Source organism: Trachemys scripta, chromosome 4 (genome assembly GCF_013100865.1).
Source record: "Trachemys scripta elegans isolate TJP31775 chromosome 4, CAS_Tse_1.0, whole genome shotgun sequence".
Classification (NCBI taxonomy): domain Eukaryota; kingdom Metazoa; phylum Chordata; order Testudines; family Emydidae; genus Trachemys; species Trachemys scripta.
Genome location: NC_048301.1, coordinates 128,452,447 through 128,472,016, shown reverse-complemented (window position 1 = coordinate 128,472,016; position 19,570 = coordinate 128,452,447). Strand labels below are relative to the sequence as shown.

The following is a 19,570-nucleotide window of genomic DNA, read 5'->3' as shown; positions in this document are numbered from 1 at the left end:
CACCCAGGGGAACTCGCGTCCTCGGTATTCTCTAACCCGATGGTCGTTAGATTCCTCAAGGGCTTAGACCGGACGTACCCTCAACAACGTCAGCCCGTCCCGACGTGGGACCTCAACCTGGTTCTCTCCAAGCTCACAGGTCCTCCATTCGAACCACTAGCCACCTGTTCACTTTTGTACCTATCCTGGAAGACAGCCTTCCTCGTAGCCATCACCTCAGCAAGGCGCGTTTCTGAACTCAGGGCGCTTACATCCGAGCCCCCTTATACAGTTTTCCATAAGGATAAAGTGCAGCTTCGTCCACATCCTGCCTTTCTCCCTAAGGTGGTTTCTCCTTTTCATATCAACCAGGACATATTTCTCCCGGTCTTTTATCCCAAACCACATGCCACTCGCCAGGACCAACGTTTGCATTCCCTGGACGTACGAAGGGCCCTGGCCTTCTATATTGACCGCACAAAGCACTTTAGAAAGACGACGCAACTCTTCGTTGCAGTGGCCGACCGAATGAAAGGCTCACCGGTCTCCTCACAACGCCTATCCTCCTGGATTACGTCTTGCATCCGGACTTGCTATGACCTGGCAGGTGTCTCAGCACCGCACCTCACCGCTCACTCCACGAGGGCCCAAGCCTCCTCGACTGCTTTCCTGGCACATGTTCCGATACAGGACATTTGTAGAGCGGCGGTTTGGTCATCAGTCCACACGTTTACAGCTCACTATGCACTAGTGCAGCAGTCCAGGGACGATGCTGCCTTCGGGTCAGCGGTTTTGCACACAGCATTGTCTCACTCCGACCCCACCACCTAAGTTGGGCTTGGGAGTCACCTAATGGAATGGATATGAGCAAGCACTCGAAGAAGAAAAGACGGTTACTCACCGTTGTAACTGTTGTTCTTCGAGATGTGTTGCTCATATCCATTCCAAACCCGCCCCCCGTCCCCACTGTCGGAGTAGCCGGCAAGAAGGAACTGAGGGGGCGCCGGGTCGGCTGGGGTATATATTCAGCGCCATGAAGGCGCCACTCTAGGGGGCTCCACAGCCGACCCGCCGGTGTTGCTAGGGTAAAAATCTTCCGACGATCGTGCACGCGGCGCGCGCACACCTAATGGAATGGATATGAGCAACACATCTCGAAGAACAACAGTTACAACGGTGAGTAACCGTCTTTTTTTTTTCAAAATTCCACAGACTCTCCCTGGATTCCCACTGTTTGAGATTTTAAAACTCAAGGAATGTGTCTGTAATGAAAATGTAACATACTTTATAAGTACTCACACAAATGCTAACATGCCTTAAAAGTTTAAATACAGCATCCGTTTTTGTATATGTGAGGGGCAATATTCCTCAACAGTGTGAAGAACAAATGAGGGGTAAGATAATGAGAATTCTAAAAGGAGGGGCACCATCAAGAAGAGACTCTAAGATTAAAACTCTAAACCGATTAAAATTCTAGGAACTGGAGAATTTGGCACTCCTCATGATCTTAAACTCTGTAGCATGTTAACTTGAACCTAGGTTCCCGTTTAAGCAAGGAGCAGAGAAGGCCGGGTATAGCAGCTTTACAGTACCCTCAGGAGATGTAGCTGAGGCTGGCTGCTGAAGGCACTCCACTCCAAATACAGTGAGTCTAGCTGTGACCTTCAAGTTGTAAGTCTGCCAGCTTGTAGCCATATTGGATGCAGTCAGCTAGCTCTCATCACTTCTAGGTTTTTCTGAGGCACTTATTAACACGTTATCTAGATGTCAGGTATTCCTGATGAAAGTTAATTATTAGTGTCTAAAGGTACTAAAAGCTGGGTCAACTGTAAGGTTCCATTTAATAAGCCCCAATGCCCTTTTTACATCAAGCATCTAGCAAAGGCTCTGTCCCTTTTATGGGGGAAATGTAGGTAAGATGACTGACTTGTTAAGATAAACTCCTTGGTTCCCTTTGGAAGGTATTTGGGATGCACCCACAGCACCACCTTATCCTTAGGCGGCTCATCCAGTAGATTTTGAAACTCATTCATTATATACTGAAGTCTCTCCTATCAGGAAAATGACTTACCGTGTAAGGTATATCGGCTTACTGGTCTGTAGTGACTCAAATGGACTCAACCATGTAAACTTGCTTCCCTTGCTCTCTGTATGGTCGGAGAAGATGGGGATCTAGACTACAGGCACAAGGAACAAAGGTTGCGAAGTGTGGCTTTAGTCTCCTTAGTCTTTGTCTGGCCAAAGGAGAGCAAGTGGGGTGAAAGATATTTTAAATGGGGAGAATCTGACCTAGCATGGCAGTACAGGATACAGGCTGTAGGAAAGTGTTGTGAAGGCATCAAGGATTGCTGTGAGCTGGAATGAGCCAGGAAGCTGTAAATGGCCCCCATTGTGCTCCTTCACTGCCTGTAGTCAGAACTAACTTTGGAGTGCAGGAAGGAGCCTAGTTGCCTGACTGAGGATGCATATCATGCCTCTAAGGCTGTTTTAAAACCAGAGGTGTTTTCATCTGCCCTCTGCTGAAGGCAAAGACCCAGGAACTCACCAGTGACATAATTACTGTTGCTTACTAATCTATTGAGGGATGGTCCTGTTTCATCTCATTGTTATCTACAACCGTCTGTTCTGGAGAAGGTCCATGTACTGTAGAAAATGGTATTTCCTCTTCTCCTCTTTCTCCCCTGTGTCACCCAGCATAAGTGAGCAGATCACGTTCCCTATTGCCTCTTTGGTGCTTCAGTAGGAAAACTAAAAGCAAACAGTTGGTGGGGAAAAATAATGGGGGAATTACTGGGTGTTTTTAGAGGGGGGAATCAGCTGCCCTATTATCTTCAATATTATTTGTTCAAAACTCTCCCTTCCCTACAGGTAACCCCAGTGTGAATGAGATCTGAACCTGCTCCCCTCCCTGCAGGAACTGGCATAGGGAAACTGGTCAGATTGCAATTAATGGAGGATGGGAGCTTAAATACCTTTGAGGAGCTGACCCTTAGTTCTTCACTATGGTGATCAAGAATTCGCAAATACAAATTGGCCTGGTGGAGGGGGACAGACCGGTTTAATATCAATACTTTATACAGTTCCTTCCATTTAAGGCTCACAAAGCACTTTACAAATAGAGTATGAGCCTCATTAGCACCCTGTGAGATAGGTCAGTTTTATCCTCTTTATATACATGTGCACACCCAAGCAGGGAAACCAAAGGGAATAGAAGTGATTTGATCAAGGTCACTGAGAGTTAGTGCTAGAGCTGGGAATAGAATCTAGATTTCCTGACTCTCTCAAAACAATCCTGATCCACCAAGGTACAGCTCCTTGATTTTTACAAGACCCATTTAACTGCATTAAGGGATTTTTAAATGAAGAAAATATTTATTGGTGCACCAGGGTGGGTCCTGTATTCTCTCTTCCTAGAAAGCCATAGATGAGGATGTTCCCTAGTTTTAGCAGCAGTTTCCAGTTCTGCATTTTGCCCAGGTGAGTTTGCTGCTTGGCTACTTGGACAGAGGAGGACTGTATTTCCTCCTTCCGGTAGGGCCACCTCACAGGTACCTGTGTGATGTAGGGGTGTGTCTAGATTGAAACCTGATGCCTCATCCTTGGGCTGATGTGGGAGTGGAGGGAGGAGGGACGTGTTCCTTCACGCACACAGCTAATGAAGACAGAGAAAGAAACTCCAGGACTTACTTTCTCAGCTGAAGACAGGAACAAGAGGAGTCTTTTCACCTCTTTCCCCCAGAAGTCTCACCCTAGACCTGTGCTCTGGAGGAGTCAGTCCAGAGCCAAAAGAAGATGAGCTTAACCTGGCGCAAAGGTTTTTACAGGCAGGAAGTAAACAAAACTGTGTGGGAGCTGCCCAGAAGATATACCTCCATCAATCCAGTGGGATCCGGGGCTTATGGCTCTGTCTGGTGAGTAGGTCTTGGCCTTTCTTCTTTCAAGGGCCCTGGCAGGAAGGAACGGGGTAGGGGTATTTAAAGCATGGCTCACGGGAAGAAAACAGGGGAGGTGCCTCTTAGCTGTCCTCCATTATGAAATAAATTTGCATGTTAGATGAAGGCTTGTTTCCTGCCTGCCATACCTTAAGTCACTTTCAGCTTGAGCAGCTGTTCTGCTGTGTGTGTGTGTTTACTGCCTGAAGAGCTGGGCCTCCCTAACCCAAAATTATTACATTTTGGGGAGAGGTGCTGCTGTACTGATCACCCTCCAGGTGATGGGGACTAGAGGCTCATCCCTTCTGTTTGATTTTATTTGTTCAGTCCCTTGGTTTCCTCACTCTCTCTGATGAACAGGACAGCCAGCCCCTGCTATGCTCTGTCCCGGGGTAGGAATTAGGCAGAGCTAGTAGTTGCAGGGGGGAAAAAAATCTGTTTCCAAGGTTGACGTTGCTTACCCCCCCCCCCCCAAAAAAAAAAAAAAAAAGATTTGGGGGCCTTTTGTTCCCCAAAGGGAAGATGGGATTCTGCTGCTGGTCCTATACCAATATCCTGGTTTAAACTAATATAGCCTGTCTAGACTGGAACCTCTTGCCAGTTTAATGATTAATTCTGAGCCTAGGAAGGGACAAGACAGACAGAAAAACAATGCATAGTCATTCAATCCAATCAGCTGGGCAAAGGCAGCTAATACAAAAATGAATGTATAGGGTCAGATTCTGCTCAGTTGCATGTGTGTAAATCTAGAGTAACTCCACGGACCTTAATGAGTTACTCTCAGTTTATGAAATCAGAATCTAGTCCATACACCAATACACAAAGACAAGAGAGAGATTTATTCCCTGTACTAGGTATTCTGCAGGAAATATCCTGCCTGATTGTCATTACCAGGGTCACATAATATACCTAATTCATAGTCCTGGGACCACTGGACTTACATCCTGGTTAGCTGTTTTTTGATGCATAAACAGGGTCTGGAAGATTTGTTTTCTCTACTTGTTTTTCATATTAGACGTATAAATTTTGTCTACTTTAAAAGATAGCAGGTCCCTGGAGAAAGAGTAGAATTATGGCAGCACAAGAAGCAAACAAGAGTCACAGAAAGAAAGGTTTTTTTTCACTCCAATGGCTTGAAATTGTATTTTGGGTCATATCTATTTAACTTCAATAGCTAACATTCTTTCTCTAAAATGTTAGTCTTTATTAACGATTCGACATCTCTGCCCCTTCAATTGCTATGTGCATGCTCCTAATAGGCTTCTCCAGCAAAATCAGGGAAAACCAGACTTAATATTCTTGACATTTGTAAAGGTTAAAAAAAAAAAAACACACACACACACATTTTAAAGGAGGGGGAGAAATGATCCTTCCAGATCTTCTTTATAAAGCCTAAAGCAAAAAGAAAAACACAAACAAAAGAAATCCTTTACTGCTCCCTTAAATAAAACCAGTCTGTAGCTCAGCTGATGTGGAAACTCCCAAAAAACAGCAGCTTGTTTGCCCTAAATGACACCCATTAGACTAAACGGGGAGTGCCAGAACTCCATGGATGACGAATGCTTGCTGGTTTTGGTGCTGATTCCTGGATGAAGTACAAGTGGAAACTTGTGGAATTAGGATTTGCTGTCCTCTGCTGGGAACCACTGGGATGTTTCTTTCTACAATAGTCCATATATTTGGGTTTCTTTAAAGCTCTATATGTGATTACAGATACTTAAATAGAAGCAAATAGAGCAAGTTACAAAAGCTTCCCTAATTCCCCTGAAAAACTAATTCCTTTGTTAAATTTCTTTGTTAAAATAAAATATTTGTTTAATAATTTCTATAGCAGATTTCACACCTCTGTATAGAGAGTTAGTTTTGATCAGGTTTGAGTAATTGAGTAATTCTGATGCGGCTGCATCCAGAGGTGGTCTGAGACAGACTGAACGAAAATGCTACTGACTAACTTTGCAGGTCATCCAGGAGCTTGGAAAATTGCTTGTCTGAACCATTAGCTATCATGCAACTATTGCAGATTAGAAACAGTTATTTTGCATAGTGGTTCCCTCCAACCACCTTTGGAAATCCTAGAGCCACTACTGGTCACCAGAGCAAGAACAGGGGCTGTAGCCTGTTAGTGTGTGGATGGGTGGTGGTAGGGAGCCCTGCTTTCCTTTCAAAGGTGATGAGAAGAGAAAAGGGACCATCTGGTTTCAAACAGGAAGTAGATATGGGATGAAGTGTGCAATGTGATAACGCTGAAATTCACATGGGTTTGGTCAGGCTTCACCACTAGCAGTCACAGCAGGAAAGACATGTTGATTTACAGTTCTCCAGTTTAATGAGCTGAGAGAGAAGGAATTGCAAAGTGATGGGAAGTGCACAGCCCAACAAGGAGGCTTGGGCTAGAAAGCCCTGCCTTTCTCTTTCCCTTCAAGAGGCAGCAGCTGGAAGCTGTCAGCCGTAAAACACAGGCAACCTTTCACAGCCATCCAGGGTTGACTGGCTCAGCGAGGTGTGGTGCAGTTCATTATGGGGGTTCCTCTTCAAATGCTTTCACCCTGAAAAGAATCTGAAGAATCATAGCAGTCTCTGGATGACGGCTGCTGATGGCTTTTCTTTCCATCCCTTTGCTGATTATATCGAAGGCCTGCCTTCTCTGCAACTCTGCCACGGGGCTTTGAGAGAAGAGGTGTCACTGAATTGCTTCATATGGAGAAATAAATAACAGATATGACTGGGGGACTCTCTTGTACCCTCTTGACAGCATGGGGCTAGGAGCCAAGAACTCCAAAGTGGAGTTCACTCGACTCCAAATCTTGGTTTTGACACGGACTCCCTCTGTTGTCGTTTTTGCATCAATTTCATATCTATAGAATGGGGATAATACCTACCTTACCTTATAGCTTTGTTGTGAGCATGAATCTAGTAATATTTATACATTTTTTGAACATGAAAAGCACTTTCAAGTGCTGAATACTATTAACTGTCTTTAAAAAAAATCCACCTGTATACACCGTTAATACCAAATGTGTAGCACAAAGTACTTTCATGTTCAGAACACTTTACAAACATTATCAAATTAATTCATAGATTTTTTTTAAGGCCCTGAGAGATTATTGTGACCATCTGATCTGACCTCCTGCATAACACAAGCCAGATAATTCCTCCTGGTAATTTCTGCATCAAGCCCATCAATTCTATTTGGGCTCAAGCATATATTTTAGAAAGACATCCAAATTTTCAAATGAGAGAGAATCCACCACATCCCGAAGTAAGTTGTCCCAGGGCTGACTCTCTCCCAAGCAATAACAGCATTCTGGACAATTCACAGAAAGTGAATATCTCCCCTCTCACAAACACCCACCCCACATTCTTCTGTCCCCAAATTTTAGAAATCCTGAGCAGACAGGTGCAGGGCAAGGGCATAGGAGGAGAGAATCAGCTGGGTTCTCAAGAACCAGTTAGCTCAGAAGAGAAGTGGCTCTCAAAGAATCAGTGGAAGGACACAGTATGTGGGTACAGGATTATGGTTAGCCCTGACTTCCAAGCATCTGTCTTCACATTACCCACCATTTCTCTAGCACCAGCCCATCTTCACTGGCTGGAGCAATGGGGCAGTGCTACTGTAACCAACCATGAGCGTTTTAACCTCCCTCAGAGCAGATACAGCTGGTTAAAATATTGGTAGTAGCATGTTTATACCAGAGATGCAGTAGAAAAAATTGAAGTATAATGCTAGTGTCTATCAACTGCATTTCTTCCATGTACATTGTGGAAAGATCAAGGAAAAATGGAACTTTTTCCTTGATCAGCTCCGGATTCCAGTAGCCGTCCCTTCCTCTTAGGCCACTTGTTGGATTAACATTGCATCGTCCATGAAAATTCATTGCTTAACTCAGAACTGGTTTTATCTGTTTGCCACAGTTCAGCCATAGATAAGAAGACGGGGGAGAAAGTGGCCATCAAGAAGCTGTGCCGACCATTCCAGTCGGTGATCTTTGCCAAGAGATCATACAGGGAGCTTATGCTGCTGAAGCACATGCAACATGAGAACGTGAGTCGCTGCCTCTCTCCATGCGGACACAAGAGAGAGGGCTACAGAGCTGCTCCCATTGAGTTAGCGTAAGATCAAGTGATAGTGACTTTAGAGATAAAAGCCCTCATGTTTTTCCTGAAGATGCTGCAAGGTGGGCTTCACTGTCAATCACTCCTGGGGGAATTCTGCGCCACTGCGCATGCACAGAGTTTATGTCCTCCACAGATTTCTTTGCTTCCCTGCAGAAAAATTACTTTCTGACGGGGAAGCAAAGAGAAGCCACAAAAGCAGTCATGCAACCCTCTCCAGCAGTATGTTTCGGGTGCTCAGGGCAGCCTGTAGAGAGGTAAATCACTATGGGGTAGGGAGCGGGACTGGGGAAGAGCTGGCTGGTGGCTCCTACCTTGTGCCGGGCTCAGCTGCTAGTCCCGGCTGGGCTGTGGAGGATGGGACTTCCTCTTCCCCTGCACAGCATCCGGGGCTAAGTCAGATCCATCCCCAGATTTCTCCCTGAGCTGCAGGAAGCTCTGCAAACTCCCCCTGTTTCCTGCACCCATTGTTCCTCAGCTGCAGCGGGAGGGATCCATGTGCAGGGAGCTGTTCCCCCAGCCACCCAACCCCTGTATATTCAGACTCCCTTATACCCAGATCCTCTGCCAAGCCTCACCCCCCTGCACTCAGAACCCCCTCTGAGCCCCACTCCCCCTGCACGTAGATCACCCCGACGAGCCCCCCACACCAAGATCCCCACCCCGATGAGCCCCAACTAGCTGCACCTGGGTCCCCACCCCACTGAGACCCATTCCCCCAGGATCTGGACCCCCTCCCCACTGAGCCCCCACACGGACACCCCCCTTGCTGCTGAGCCCCAAGCACTTTCACTTGGACTCCCCAGCAGAGTTCCATTACCATTGCACCCAGAACCCACCAAGAAGTCCCTGTGCATCCACATCCCCTCGGACCCTCACCTGGATCCCCCACTGAGCTGCCCGCACCCAGATTGCCCCACACAGACCCCTCTCAAACCACACCTGGATCCCCCCACCCTAAGCCCCTCCATAATTGGTTCCTGCCTTGCTGAGCCTGCCTGCCCACACCTGGTGCACCTGGCATGGAGGGACCTGGCCCTGGGGTGTTTCTGGGGCAGGCCTGGTCCTTGCACTGTGTCAGGATTGGGTACAGCCTCACCGCTGAGTCCGTGTCTTTGGGGGAGGGGGAGCTGCAAAGTGATCTCCCACCTCTGTTCAGCCAGTGGCCTGTGCTCCCCAATGCTATGCTGGAGCCTCTACATTTATTTGACAAATAAAATCTGCAGAATTTTAAAATATTGTGCGCAGAATTTTCATTTTTTAAGCACAAAATTTTTAATTGTTTTGGCACAGAATGCCCCCAGGAATAGCCAATGGACACCCAGCCTGATGTAGAGGGACCCCACCCTTTTTGGAGTTTAGAGGAAAATTCAGTTTCTATGTTCAGTTCCCATTTCCATGGGTTCTTTGTCGCTGCCACCTTGCTATTGCTCCAAGAGTGAAGTTGGACTTGCAGCACAGACAAACGTTCAGTCTGTTTGTAAGAGAGGAAATAGCCTTAAAGCCCATTGACGAGTGTCTAAAGCCCATTGACGAGAGTCTAAATCCCTCACATGGAATCCTGAAGTGTCACTGACCCATGACTCTTGAGTTGCGAGCTGTTACAGAGAATACCGCTCTTCCAGTGTGTGTACTTTCCAGTCTTACATTTACCCACTTATCCCACAGGTCATTGGGTTGCTTGATGTCTTCACCTCAGCCACCTCCTTCAATGGATTCCAGGACTTGTAAGTTTTTTGTGGGGGTTTTACCAAGTGGTTTGCATTCGCTATAGGTTCTGTCGTTGTCCAGGACAATGGCAGATTTAGCACTTGAAGAAGGAAGTTTGTCATGCTGAGAAGCAATCCCATGAGTTGATTTGAAAAGGGGCCAATCTAAAGCCAGAGATACCTGAATAAAATTACATTAGGAAGGTTAGAAGCACAGATCAGCTCCAGTTGGTAAAATCCCTGAGAAAAATATAAGTAAGCAGCTCATACACCCCATATTCTGGGAGAATGGATTAGACGTATTGATTTATATCATGTAAATACCAGAAACTGGTACCTAAATATAATGGTAATGGGCACATTAGATATTCCTAAGATAGAACGATGTATGTTAGCGTAGTGATTTATATGTCATGCTGGTGTATTGAGAGCACAGGGACAATAACAAAATATTTGTCAGATCCTAGACTACTAAAACTGAAACAATTTTAAAAATCTATTTTTTTCCACCCTTTATGTTGATCTGTTTTTGTTTTTCTTGGTGCGGGGGGAGGCTGGGCATTGCCTTCAGCTTGGATGGTGAAGCTGGACCGGCCAGGGTTGAGGCACTGTGGGGATCAGTCTGGGACCCGAGACAGCAGTTTTGAAAAATTCTCTTTAAAAATCCATAAGCTATTTCACACACCTGATTTGCTTATCGCTGATGATGGAAGACTTTAAAGCTATGAACAGCGCTTTCTCTCTCGCTCTCATATTTAGTATCTTGCAATGGGCACAATGAGGACGACTGATTTTTCCAAATTCAGGAGAGTAGAAATAACAATTTTCAGAGCAGGTAGCAACTTTAACTTCCTCACTGGTTGTCTTAGTCTGGGGCGGCTCCAGGCACCAGCGCAGCAAGCGCGTGCCTGGGGCAGCAAGCCGCGGGGGGTGGCGTGCCAGTCGCTGTGAGGGCAGCAGTCAGGCAGCCTTCGGCGGCATGCCTGTGGGAGGTCTGCCGGTGCCACGACTTCGGCGGCAATTCGGCGATGGGTACGCCAAAGGCGTGGGACCGGCAGATCATCTGCAGAAATGCCACCGAATCCGCGTGACCAGCGGACCGCCCACAGTCATGCCGCAGAAGGCCACCTGACTGCCGTGCTTGGGGCAGCAAAAAACATAGAGCCACGCCAGGTCTTAGTAACCCAGTGACACACTAAGGCTTGCTGCAACTGATCTGATCTTCATAGCGAGAACAAGGCTAGCATGGCTCCCTATGTTTTTCTCCTAGACTCAGGGACTTATCTTACTGCCTTTTAGCTACCTGGTGATGCCGTACATGCGGACAGATTTACAAAAGATCATGGGACATGAGTTCAGTGATGAAAAAATCCAGTACCTGGTCTATCAAATGCTGAAAGGTTTGAAGGTAGGTGGGTCTGGAATAGTCAAAAGCAAGAACTGGTTTCTGAGGGATTTACACATTGAATCACCAGGTCTGCCTTACGAGTAGACTTCGCTCTGTATTATCCCTGAGTGGACCCTTAAATCATGGACAGACTAACCTGTAGGATCATCCTTATGATACAATTCATGTCTCCATGCTTATCCATTGAAAAGTCATTTTTCCTGCTGAACTAATTTGGATCTAACACACATCAATCGGAAGTAGAGTTGGGCATGAAATGGTTATCCCATCCCATGAAACTTTGAGATTTCAAGTGTTTTCCTGGTCTGCAATGGGATGAAACTGAGACGTTTCAAATTTTTTGATGAAAAACTAGAGGCCTGGGCTACACTGGGGGGGGGGGGGGTGTTCGAACTAAGATATGCAACTTCAGCTACGCTATTCGCGTAGCTGAAGTCGAAGTATCTTAGTTCGACTTATCTGGCCATCCTCACGGCAGCGAATCAACCGCCGTGACTCCCCCATCAACTCCGCTTACTCCTCCTGCCGATGTGGAGTACAGGCGTCGATTTGGGGATCAATTTATCGTGTCTAGATGAGACGCGATAAATCGATTCCCGATACATCGAACACTACCTGCCGATCCGGACTAGCCAATAGCCCAGCATTAGGGCAGCCATAACCACTGGGCTGTTGGTTATTCTGGGATAGGTGTCTCTCTCTGGTTTCCCATCTTGAGAAACTTTTGCTGATAGAAGTTTCATTGCAACTGATACGCTCCCGCAGAAACATTTTGTTTTGACAAATTGTTATTTTCTGACCCCAAAAAAAGGCTAATTGAAAAATTCCTGACCTGCTTTCATTGAAAACTTATACTTCAGAGGTATCAGAGGTGGCTTTGGTTTTTCATATTGGTCATCAGGTGACTTAACCAATTCAATCCATCATAAGTCATGCAATTACTTGCTAGGGAGGCAGTTGGCTTGTTCTGTTCAAGTCCCCACAGCCCAAGATTCCTTAGCAAAACTATTGATGGTGGCAAGAGGCTTTTAGCAAGTGGAGCGTCTGTTGGTTCCCTCATTCCATCTGCTTTTAGAGAAAACACATGGAACGCAATTTCCTCAGTTACTATGAGCCAAGAATGTCCGTTTTTAAACCAACAATGACGAAGTGGAATGGTAAAAGACAGCCCCTTATAACAATCTGAACACTGAACTGTGTAACTAATGATTAATAATATTTCACACTAGACTGCCCTCCAGCTACAATTCTCACAGTGCTTTATGAACATTAGGGACTTAAACTCCACAATGCCTCTTTCCCCAGATCACTGTGAAACCCAGATGGGGGAAACCAATGCACAAAGAGGTTAAATGACTTGCCCCAAATCACTTAGTGAGCATGGGGAGAGGTTAGAGTAGTAGAACCAATATCTCAACTCCTAATCTTGTGCTTTAGCCGCTAGACTCTGTTTCCTTCCTATATGACTTGATAGGTAGAATAACCACAACTCATGCAATTTAGTGATTACATTCCTTCTTACAATGAGCCCTTACCTGCTCACTAGATAAGTTTGAGGCTTCTAAGATGATAGTTGATTTAAGTAACTTTCATGCCATACCAGCTATGCCTCTTCAAGGAGTGTTCTAATTCCAGCTATTGTAGAGAACGTAGTGTAGGGAATGGGTTTCACTTGGGTTTCTAGCAGGAGTTTCTTCTTCCTATTTGTGACCTGTGCTGTAGAGCCACAGAGTTGGGAGCGGGGATTTTTGCAGAAAAAGAATGCAGGTTGCTTTGGTCTCAATAGACAGGCTCTGTTGCTAACACCTGTTTCTCCTATGGGGAAGTGAAAGATTTGCTTGCTGGTGATCACACTGTGGCTTCCCTTTTCATTGCAGTACATTCATTCTGCTGGAATCATTCACCGGGTAAGTTCATGTGCACTATTACTGTGCTTTTATTTCTGTTCTCTGGGAGAAGCACAACTCAGCCAGAGTGTTAACAGCTTCTCCCGTCGCCTTGAACGTATTCTCACTAAGAGCCTTGGCCTTAAGTTCTCTCTAAACTACTTCTCCCTCTTCCCTTTTGCTACCTCATTCCCTTCCTACCTGTGATGGCCTGGATTTGCTCCGTGGGCAATGCAATATTTTGCAACAAGCTGTGGAGAATTTTGTAATGCCTTCTGATTAATGAAAGATGCTTCAGTAAAGAAAATAATCCTTGTAACTACTCTGGGATGTTGTCTCCACTGCTGTGGCAAGAGTGGATTTGGGATGCGATGATACAACAAACCAAAGGCCAAGCTGAGACTTGGCTGAGATTTACATGGTTGAATTGCAATTTGCTTTGTGTCCTGATTGCTCTGCTCTCGTCTGCTGCAGGACCTGAAGCCAGGCAATCTGGCTGTGAACGAAGATTGTGAACTAAAGGTAGGAAAGAAAGTGCCACTTCATGGCTTGTGAAACATGCGGCGTGTTGGGTGGCTGGTGAACCGCTCTGAGTGCGTGAATCCTGTTGTTAACGCACCAGTGTGGTTCCTAATGCATCCTGAGGCCCATGTTCAGCAAGGTATTTAACACCGTGTCTGTTGAATCAATGGGACTATTCATGTGCTTGACGTTCGGACATGCTCCAGTACCTTGCTGAATCAGGGCCTGAGGCTGGAGTGAACATCCTGCACTGGGTGCAGTTCCTACTGCACTCTGACGTGCACAGCAATACCTTACAGAAATTCAATGCCCTAGGGCCACATCTATATTAGAAGAATAACCCAAGGATGATAACCGAGGGCAGCCACAGTTCCCCTGTGCTCCCATTGGCTAGAGCTGAAGACCTATTGTAGACAAAGCCATTTTCAACTCCTGGTAGAAAAGGCTTGTTAGAGCCCGGGTGGAAGGAAGGGCCTGCTTTGCTGGGAATTGCTAAAAGCGATTTGGCCCTGTCTACGCTAAAGGTCAGGCCAAAGCATTTCCAGCTCCCACTGGAGGAACATTGGTAGCAACAGGACGTTTTCGTAGGAGAGGTGGGGTTGGAGAATGGCTTGGCTTACAGGATACAGAACAGTCCTGTGAAAAATAAGGATCACCACCTTCCTAAAACATATGTTCTATTGGTCACACACACTACAGATTTCTTCTGCGGGGCTGCAGGCTACAACTGGTTTTGGAGCCTGGCTGTAATTCACAGTGCAATTAAGACAAACCTGTTCGAACCATTGGCTGGGGTGGCTCTGGTGTAGCAGTGAGGCTATAGCTCTCTGATGGGATCCACTTCATATCCTCATGGAAACAGGTTCTCTTTTGCCTGCAGGATTTCTTTTCCTTCCCTCACCGTCTCCCTCCTCCGTTGATCTGTAGATCTTGGACTTTGGCTTGGCGAGACACACAGATGCTGAGATGACTGGCTATGTTGTGACCCGTTGGTACAGAGCACCAGAAGTCATTCTGAACTGGATGCATTACAACCAGACCGGTGAGTTAAATCCCTTCAGCTGTGGCTTTCTGGAGATCATCACTGCGACTCCCTCTGGAGGGTTAGTATGGATCACACACAACCCTCCTCTATTGGCTGTTAAGTTGAGGAGGAACAAAAAGCACCTTATCTCCAGCAGCAGTTATGAGGCTTCTGGCTAATCAAGCATCAGGAGACAGCTCCACCCAAAGCTGTCACCATTGGGAAAGCTGAAACCCAAGGTTGTAGTAACCAAGAAGCTACAGCGGTGGGAGAAGGGGGTTGAAGGTGGGAGCAAAACCACGCCAATGACTAAATAACTCAGCAGACATTACTGTAGTCCCCAAAGCAGGACAAAGCCCCTGAACTGTGTTTCTCCTCCGTCTCCCGGCCTTGTTCTTTTCTCATGCACCTCTCGGTTTTTTCCTGCACAGTGGACATCTGGTCTGTTGGTTGTATCATGGCAGAAATGCTGACTGGGAAAACCCTGTTTAAAGGAAAAGATTGTATCCTTTCAAATTGGGGCAAACTCCTCTGGGGTGGCCCAGAAGCCCTGTAGCTGTGCCTGAAACGGACACTCTGGGTACTTGTGACTGGGCGTTTACACAGGCATGTGAGGGTGGGGATACTGGGGGAGGAGGGTGTCAACTTGGTACACTGAGGTAAATTCTGCCCTGTGTCCTCTTGCAAGCATACTGCCCTGGCCAGTCAGTGGCGTTCTGTGCTGTGGGGAGGAACTGAGGTTATCCATGCAGGGCCCCAAGCCCATTGCAGAACACAGCTCTGTGAGGGCTGCTTGCACACCATGGCAGAAGGGGGCTGGGAGCAGGCCCTGTGGATGCACAGATCCAGCCACCAAAGCCTGCCTAGGAAGGTCACAGCAGCTGGGAGCTATTGCAGCTCTGACTCTGCATTAGGTGTCCCAGAGCCATTTGGAGTAAAGATTCATTCTCCTTAATCCTCACAGACCTTCCTAGCCACACAGCCAGCATACTTGGGCTGTTGGCTAGGTCCAAGATTTGGCCCTAAATAACCTTTAACTCAGCCTGCCAGATCTAGATCAGCTGACCCAGATCTTGAAAGTAACCGGACTCCCAGGAGAGGAGTTCGTGCAGAAACTGGAGGACAAAGCGGTAAGGAAAACACTGTGCCTGAGGCTGTACTTCTGAATGCATTGCTGTGGAAACCACATGAAAATAAGTTATTTTTACATTGTCTTTGACATGTGCCTGCATGTGGTTTTTAGTAACATAAATCATCCTAACTAAGGCAGTGGCCTTGGCATCTATCCCTGCAAGTGGCACCTCCAAACCATTTGACTTTAAAAGAAAGTCCTATTTACCAATGAGTGAAAGTATTCCTTTAAAGGGGGTGAACAGAGAGTGTAGGAGTTGAGTCAGGACTCCTTGGTTCTGGGCCAGAGGCAGCTGGCGACTCATTGTATGACCTCGGGCAGATCATTCCACCTCTCTGTAACCCAGTTGAGACCTCTGTAAGCTTGGGATATTTTTGTACCTCACAGGGGTGTCGTAGGGCTCTTTTATTTGTAAGAAAACCAACCAGTTCCTCACATGAAAGAGGCCCACAGAAATGTGGAGTCTTGGATAATTTACTACTATCCTGCTCATCTAGGCAAGGCCCCGATGGACTTTTCTACAGTCCCCTTTGTCTGACTTCAGGATGTCTGTATGCTGTGCATTCCTCTCTCTCTTTCAGGCTAAGAAGTATATCCAGTCCCTTCCCAAAATTCCCAAAATGGATTTATCCCGGCTTTTCCCCAAAGCCAATCCTCTGGGTAAGTCATCTTCAGAATTTCTCCCACGCCACTTCCAGTCCATTATAAGGCAGATTGTCACAATGTTCGTGGACTCCAGGACTTTTCCTTTCTCTTAGACCTCATGACTTCTTGCTGCCTGTGCCCCCTACAGGGGCTAATGATGTTTCTCTTGCTTATCAGCCCTTTCCACGGGGACTGACAATACGTAAAATTAAGTGGCAAAACAATTATTATTGACATTAAAATAGCAGTTTTCTGCTGTTCTTTGTGCTCTCCCTTCCCCTGCCCTTAAAATAACAAGACCCAGGACTTTTGGCACTTTTCCCAAACTTGTGAATTTTTTCTCATGACTGCGAATCCAGCCTTATTCATAAATATCTCTCAGCTCCGTAGTGCTGTGGTGGTGGGGAGAATGGGACTAACTTAAGTGCAGAATGTTAGTCCATCTGGAGACTTCTGTGGTGCCTCTTCCAAGCTCACTTTTTCCTACAGTCAAAGGAACCTAGTTCTATGAACAAATTTAGAAGGAAACTTCTGGTCTTACACATACTTGTGAGGACAGGATGGAGACACACCTGTGAAGGGAAGACAATCCTATACAACCCAGTTCACTTTGGTTTCCAAGAATCCAGAGGTCATTAGATCCTGGCTGGGGTCATTAGATTTACTGAACTGAAGGCCACATTTGCCTTAAATCAGGAGCTCGAGGGTCACACCTAATTTGCTTAAAATGGAGCAGACGGCACCTGCACTCATAATTCATGTACAGCTCACAGCATGCGATGCTCCCTCGTAAGCCAAGTGGCATGGCTTCTTGTCCGAAGAGAGACCATTGTGTAATGGAACCTGGAGAATGCAGCTTCCCACACCTTCCTATGGAACGAGGCCAGTAGCTGATCACACTGTAGAACTCTCTGGGCCCCAGTTGGCCAGTGGAATGTACTTTGGCCACAACTGAGCTCCAGGATCAAGTTGCCTAGAGCAAACCAGGCGGTATCCATGTTACCCCTCTTTCCTTTGTTCTTTTCCCAGACCCAAGGCAGCGCGATCTTTGGCAAGGGGCACAGAGAGTTGCATACACTGCTTCAGCCACCTTTTACTAGGGAAAGTATATGAATCACTTCCCAACTGCGTATCAGATATCGGGACATTTTTTATACAAAGTTGGTAACTGAAATTTGTTTACGTGTTCATGGTAAAAAGTAAGCCTCCTACAATGAACTGTTTCCCTCATAGGTCATAGATTTGGGTAAGCAGAGCTCCACCAAACTCTGAAACTTTAAAGCAGTAAAACCAAGAAGGAAATCAGCCTGCCTTTGGCATTTCCTGCCTTCCTGTTTACCAACCCTAGTATAGATTACTGTATAGATTACTTGGGTTGCTTATATTTGCTTTGTAAAATACTAGCCCCCCCCCCCCCCCCCAACACAGATCGGAACTGAAAGAATTTTAAACTTGAAGTCACTTCTCACTATTGATGTCCTCGAAGCTTGCTTGGTTTCAACAATGAAGCTAGATAGCTCTGTTTTATTTTTCCCTCCCTAATTTTCAGTAACTCGCACGAGGTTATGTTTAGGTTCGCAACGCTGCAGGGGAAAGCTTAAATGACAGAAAAAAAACATTAAACTGTGAAACATTTCTTCTCTTTGTGTTTTGTATCCCTTCCCCCTTTCCATTCTTTCAAACAAAATTTAAGTTTGGGATATAAACTAGCTGATGTTTGGCCTGTTGATTTTAGTGCCGCTGTACTGATGGGAACTTCTGCCCACTAGAAACCCATTATATTCTTGGATGCTAGGAACATGAGCCCCAAGGTCCTCGCAGACTTTATATGCAGGACATCCTAAATATCATTGCTTCACTCACCTAGCCAAGTATTCCCATCCTTCTGCAGCGGTGGACCTGCTCGACAAGATGCTGCAGCTGGATGTGGAAAAGCGTCTCACAGCCACAGAAGCTCTGGCCCATGCGTATTTTGACCAATTCCGAGACATTGAGGAGGAGACGGAGGCCCAGCAGTCCTACGACGATTCGTTGGAGCATGAGAAGCTTTCCATAGATGAGTGGAGAAGTAAGATGTTGAACTTTTATGGGTTGCTGTCAGTACCTTGTGTGGAACTTCCTAGTCCCTCCCACTGTCCTGTATGTACCTGCTGAGTACGCCTGATGTCACCCCCACGCCCGTATGCGGCCCCCTACGCACATCCTGCTGATGTAGTCTCATGCCCATCCTCTTCCCCTAGCCTCTAAGCACTCATTGAAGATACCTTTTGCCTACATCTTTCCAACACCCAGCTATATTTTATCCTTTCAGCCTCCATGTGATGTACCCCTACATCTGAAATCTGCCCCCAGCTCTTATTTGCCCTCATGCTCACGCTCTCTTTAACACCCTCTAGAATCATGTGACAGTATTATTTTATATACGCTATTGATACTCATTATCATGTTGTTCATTTTCAAGGGCATACATACAATGAGATTCAGTCCTTCAGTCCGATTGCCCGGAAGGACTCCAAGAGGCGGAGTGGTATGTCTTTGTAGTGGCTGGGCCGGCCAAGGTTGGGGCTCAATCCCCCTGCTGGGTCACAAAAGAGGACGCCTATCAGGATTTGGACCACCCCAGGGTCAGATATTTATCAATATGGGCGTGTGGAACTTCTGTGCATGTGTGGAACACAAGGATGTTGAATACACAAGAGTGTTGGGCTTTGTCCTGTGGGAGGAAACTGCACCAGAAACATCTTTCAGTGCCAAAGATGAATGTATTTCTCATTAAAACCCCAGATGGAAGAATTTTACCTGGTGTTTCTTTGTTTTCTTACTCATTTGCACCAGTTTTTAATTGGCTCTTAACTTGGTTTTCAAGAGTTCGGGTCATAGACGCCGAGTTTCTAATCTGCCGGGGGGTGCTCCGCCCACGCCCCACCCCATCCCTTCTTCCAAGGCCCCGACCCCACTCTGCCTTGCCCAGTTCTGCCCCCTCCCCTGAGCATGCTGCTCCCTCGCTCCTTCCCCCTCCCCTCCAGTGCCTCCTGATGCTGTGAAACAGCTAATCCTTCGGAGGCACTGGGAGGGAGGGGGAGCAGGCACTGATCACTGGGGCCCGCTGGCAGGCAGGAGGTGCTGGGGGAAGGTTCTGGTAGGGGAGCTGCCGGTGGGTGCTCGGCACCCACCATTTTTTTTCCCCGTGGGTGCTCCAGCCCTAGAGCACCCACGGAGT

At 46.6% G+C, this 19,570-nt stretch overlaps 1 protein-coding gene across 1 annotated transcript; it reads left to right on the top strand.

Moving 5' to 3' along the window:
* The first annotated feature begins 1,253 nt into the window (after nt 1-1,253).
* Nucleotides 1,254-19,148, top strand: MAPK13 (mitogen-activated protein kinase 13). Its single transcript, XM_034767458.1, has 12 exons — nt 1,254-3,890; nt 7,824-7,953; nt 9,693-9,751; nt 11,033-11,141; nt 13,019-13,048; nt 13,502-13,549; nt 14,477-14,591; nt 15,005-15,076; nt 15,624-15,703; nt 16,287-16,365; nt 18,242-18,418; nt 18,812-19,148. Exons 1-12 carry the CDS (start codon nt 3,772-3,774, stop codon nt 18,889-18,891), a joined length of 1,098 nt encoding a protein of 365 aa, XP_034623349.1. The 5' UTR covers nt 1,254-3,771; the 3' UTR covers nt 18,892-19,148.
* The last annotated feature ends 422 nt before the right edge of the window (nt 19,149-19,570 follow it).

Bases quoted from the DNA above. Each gene is read 5' to 3' on its own strand.
- MAPK13 (XM_034767458.1), top strand. From the start codon at position 3,772: ATGAGCTTAACCTGGCGCAAAGGTTTTTACAGGCAGGAAGTAAACAAA. The intron at 14,592-15,004 runs GTGAGTTAAATC...TTTCCTGCACAG, and splicing joins GATGCATTACAACCAGACCG to TGGACATCTGGTCTGTTGGT. The intron at 16,366-18,241 runs GTAAGTCATCTT...ATCCTTCTGCAG, and splicing joins CCCCAAAGCCAATCCTCTGG to CGGTGGACCTGCTCGACAAG.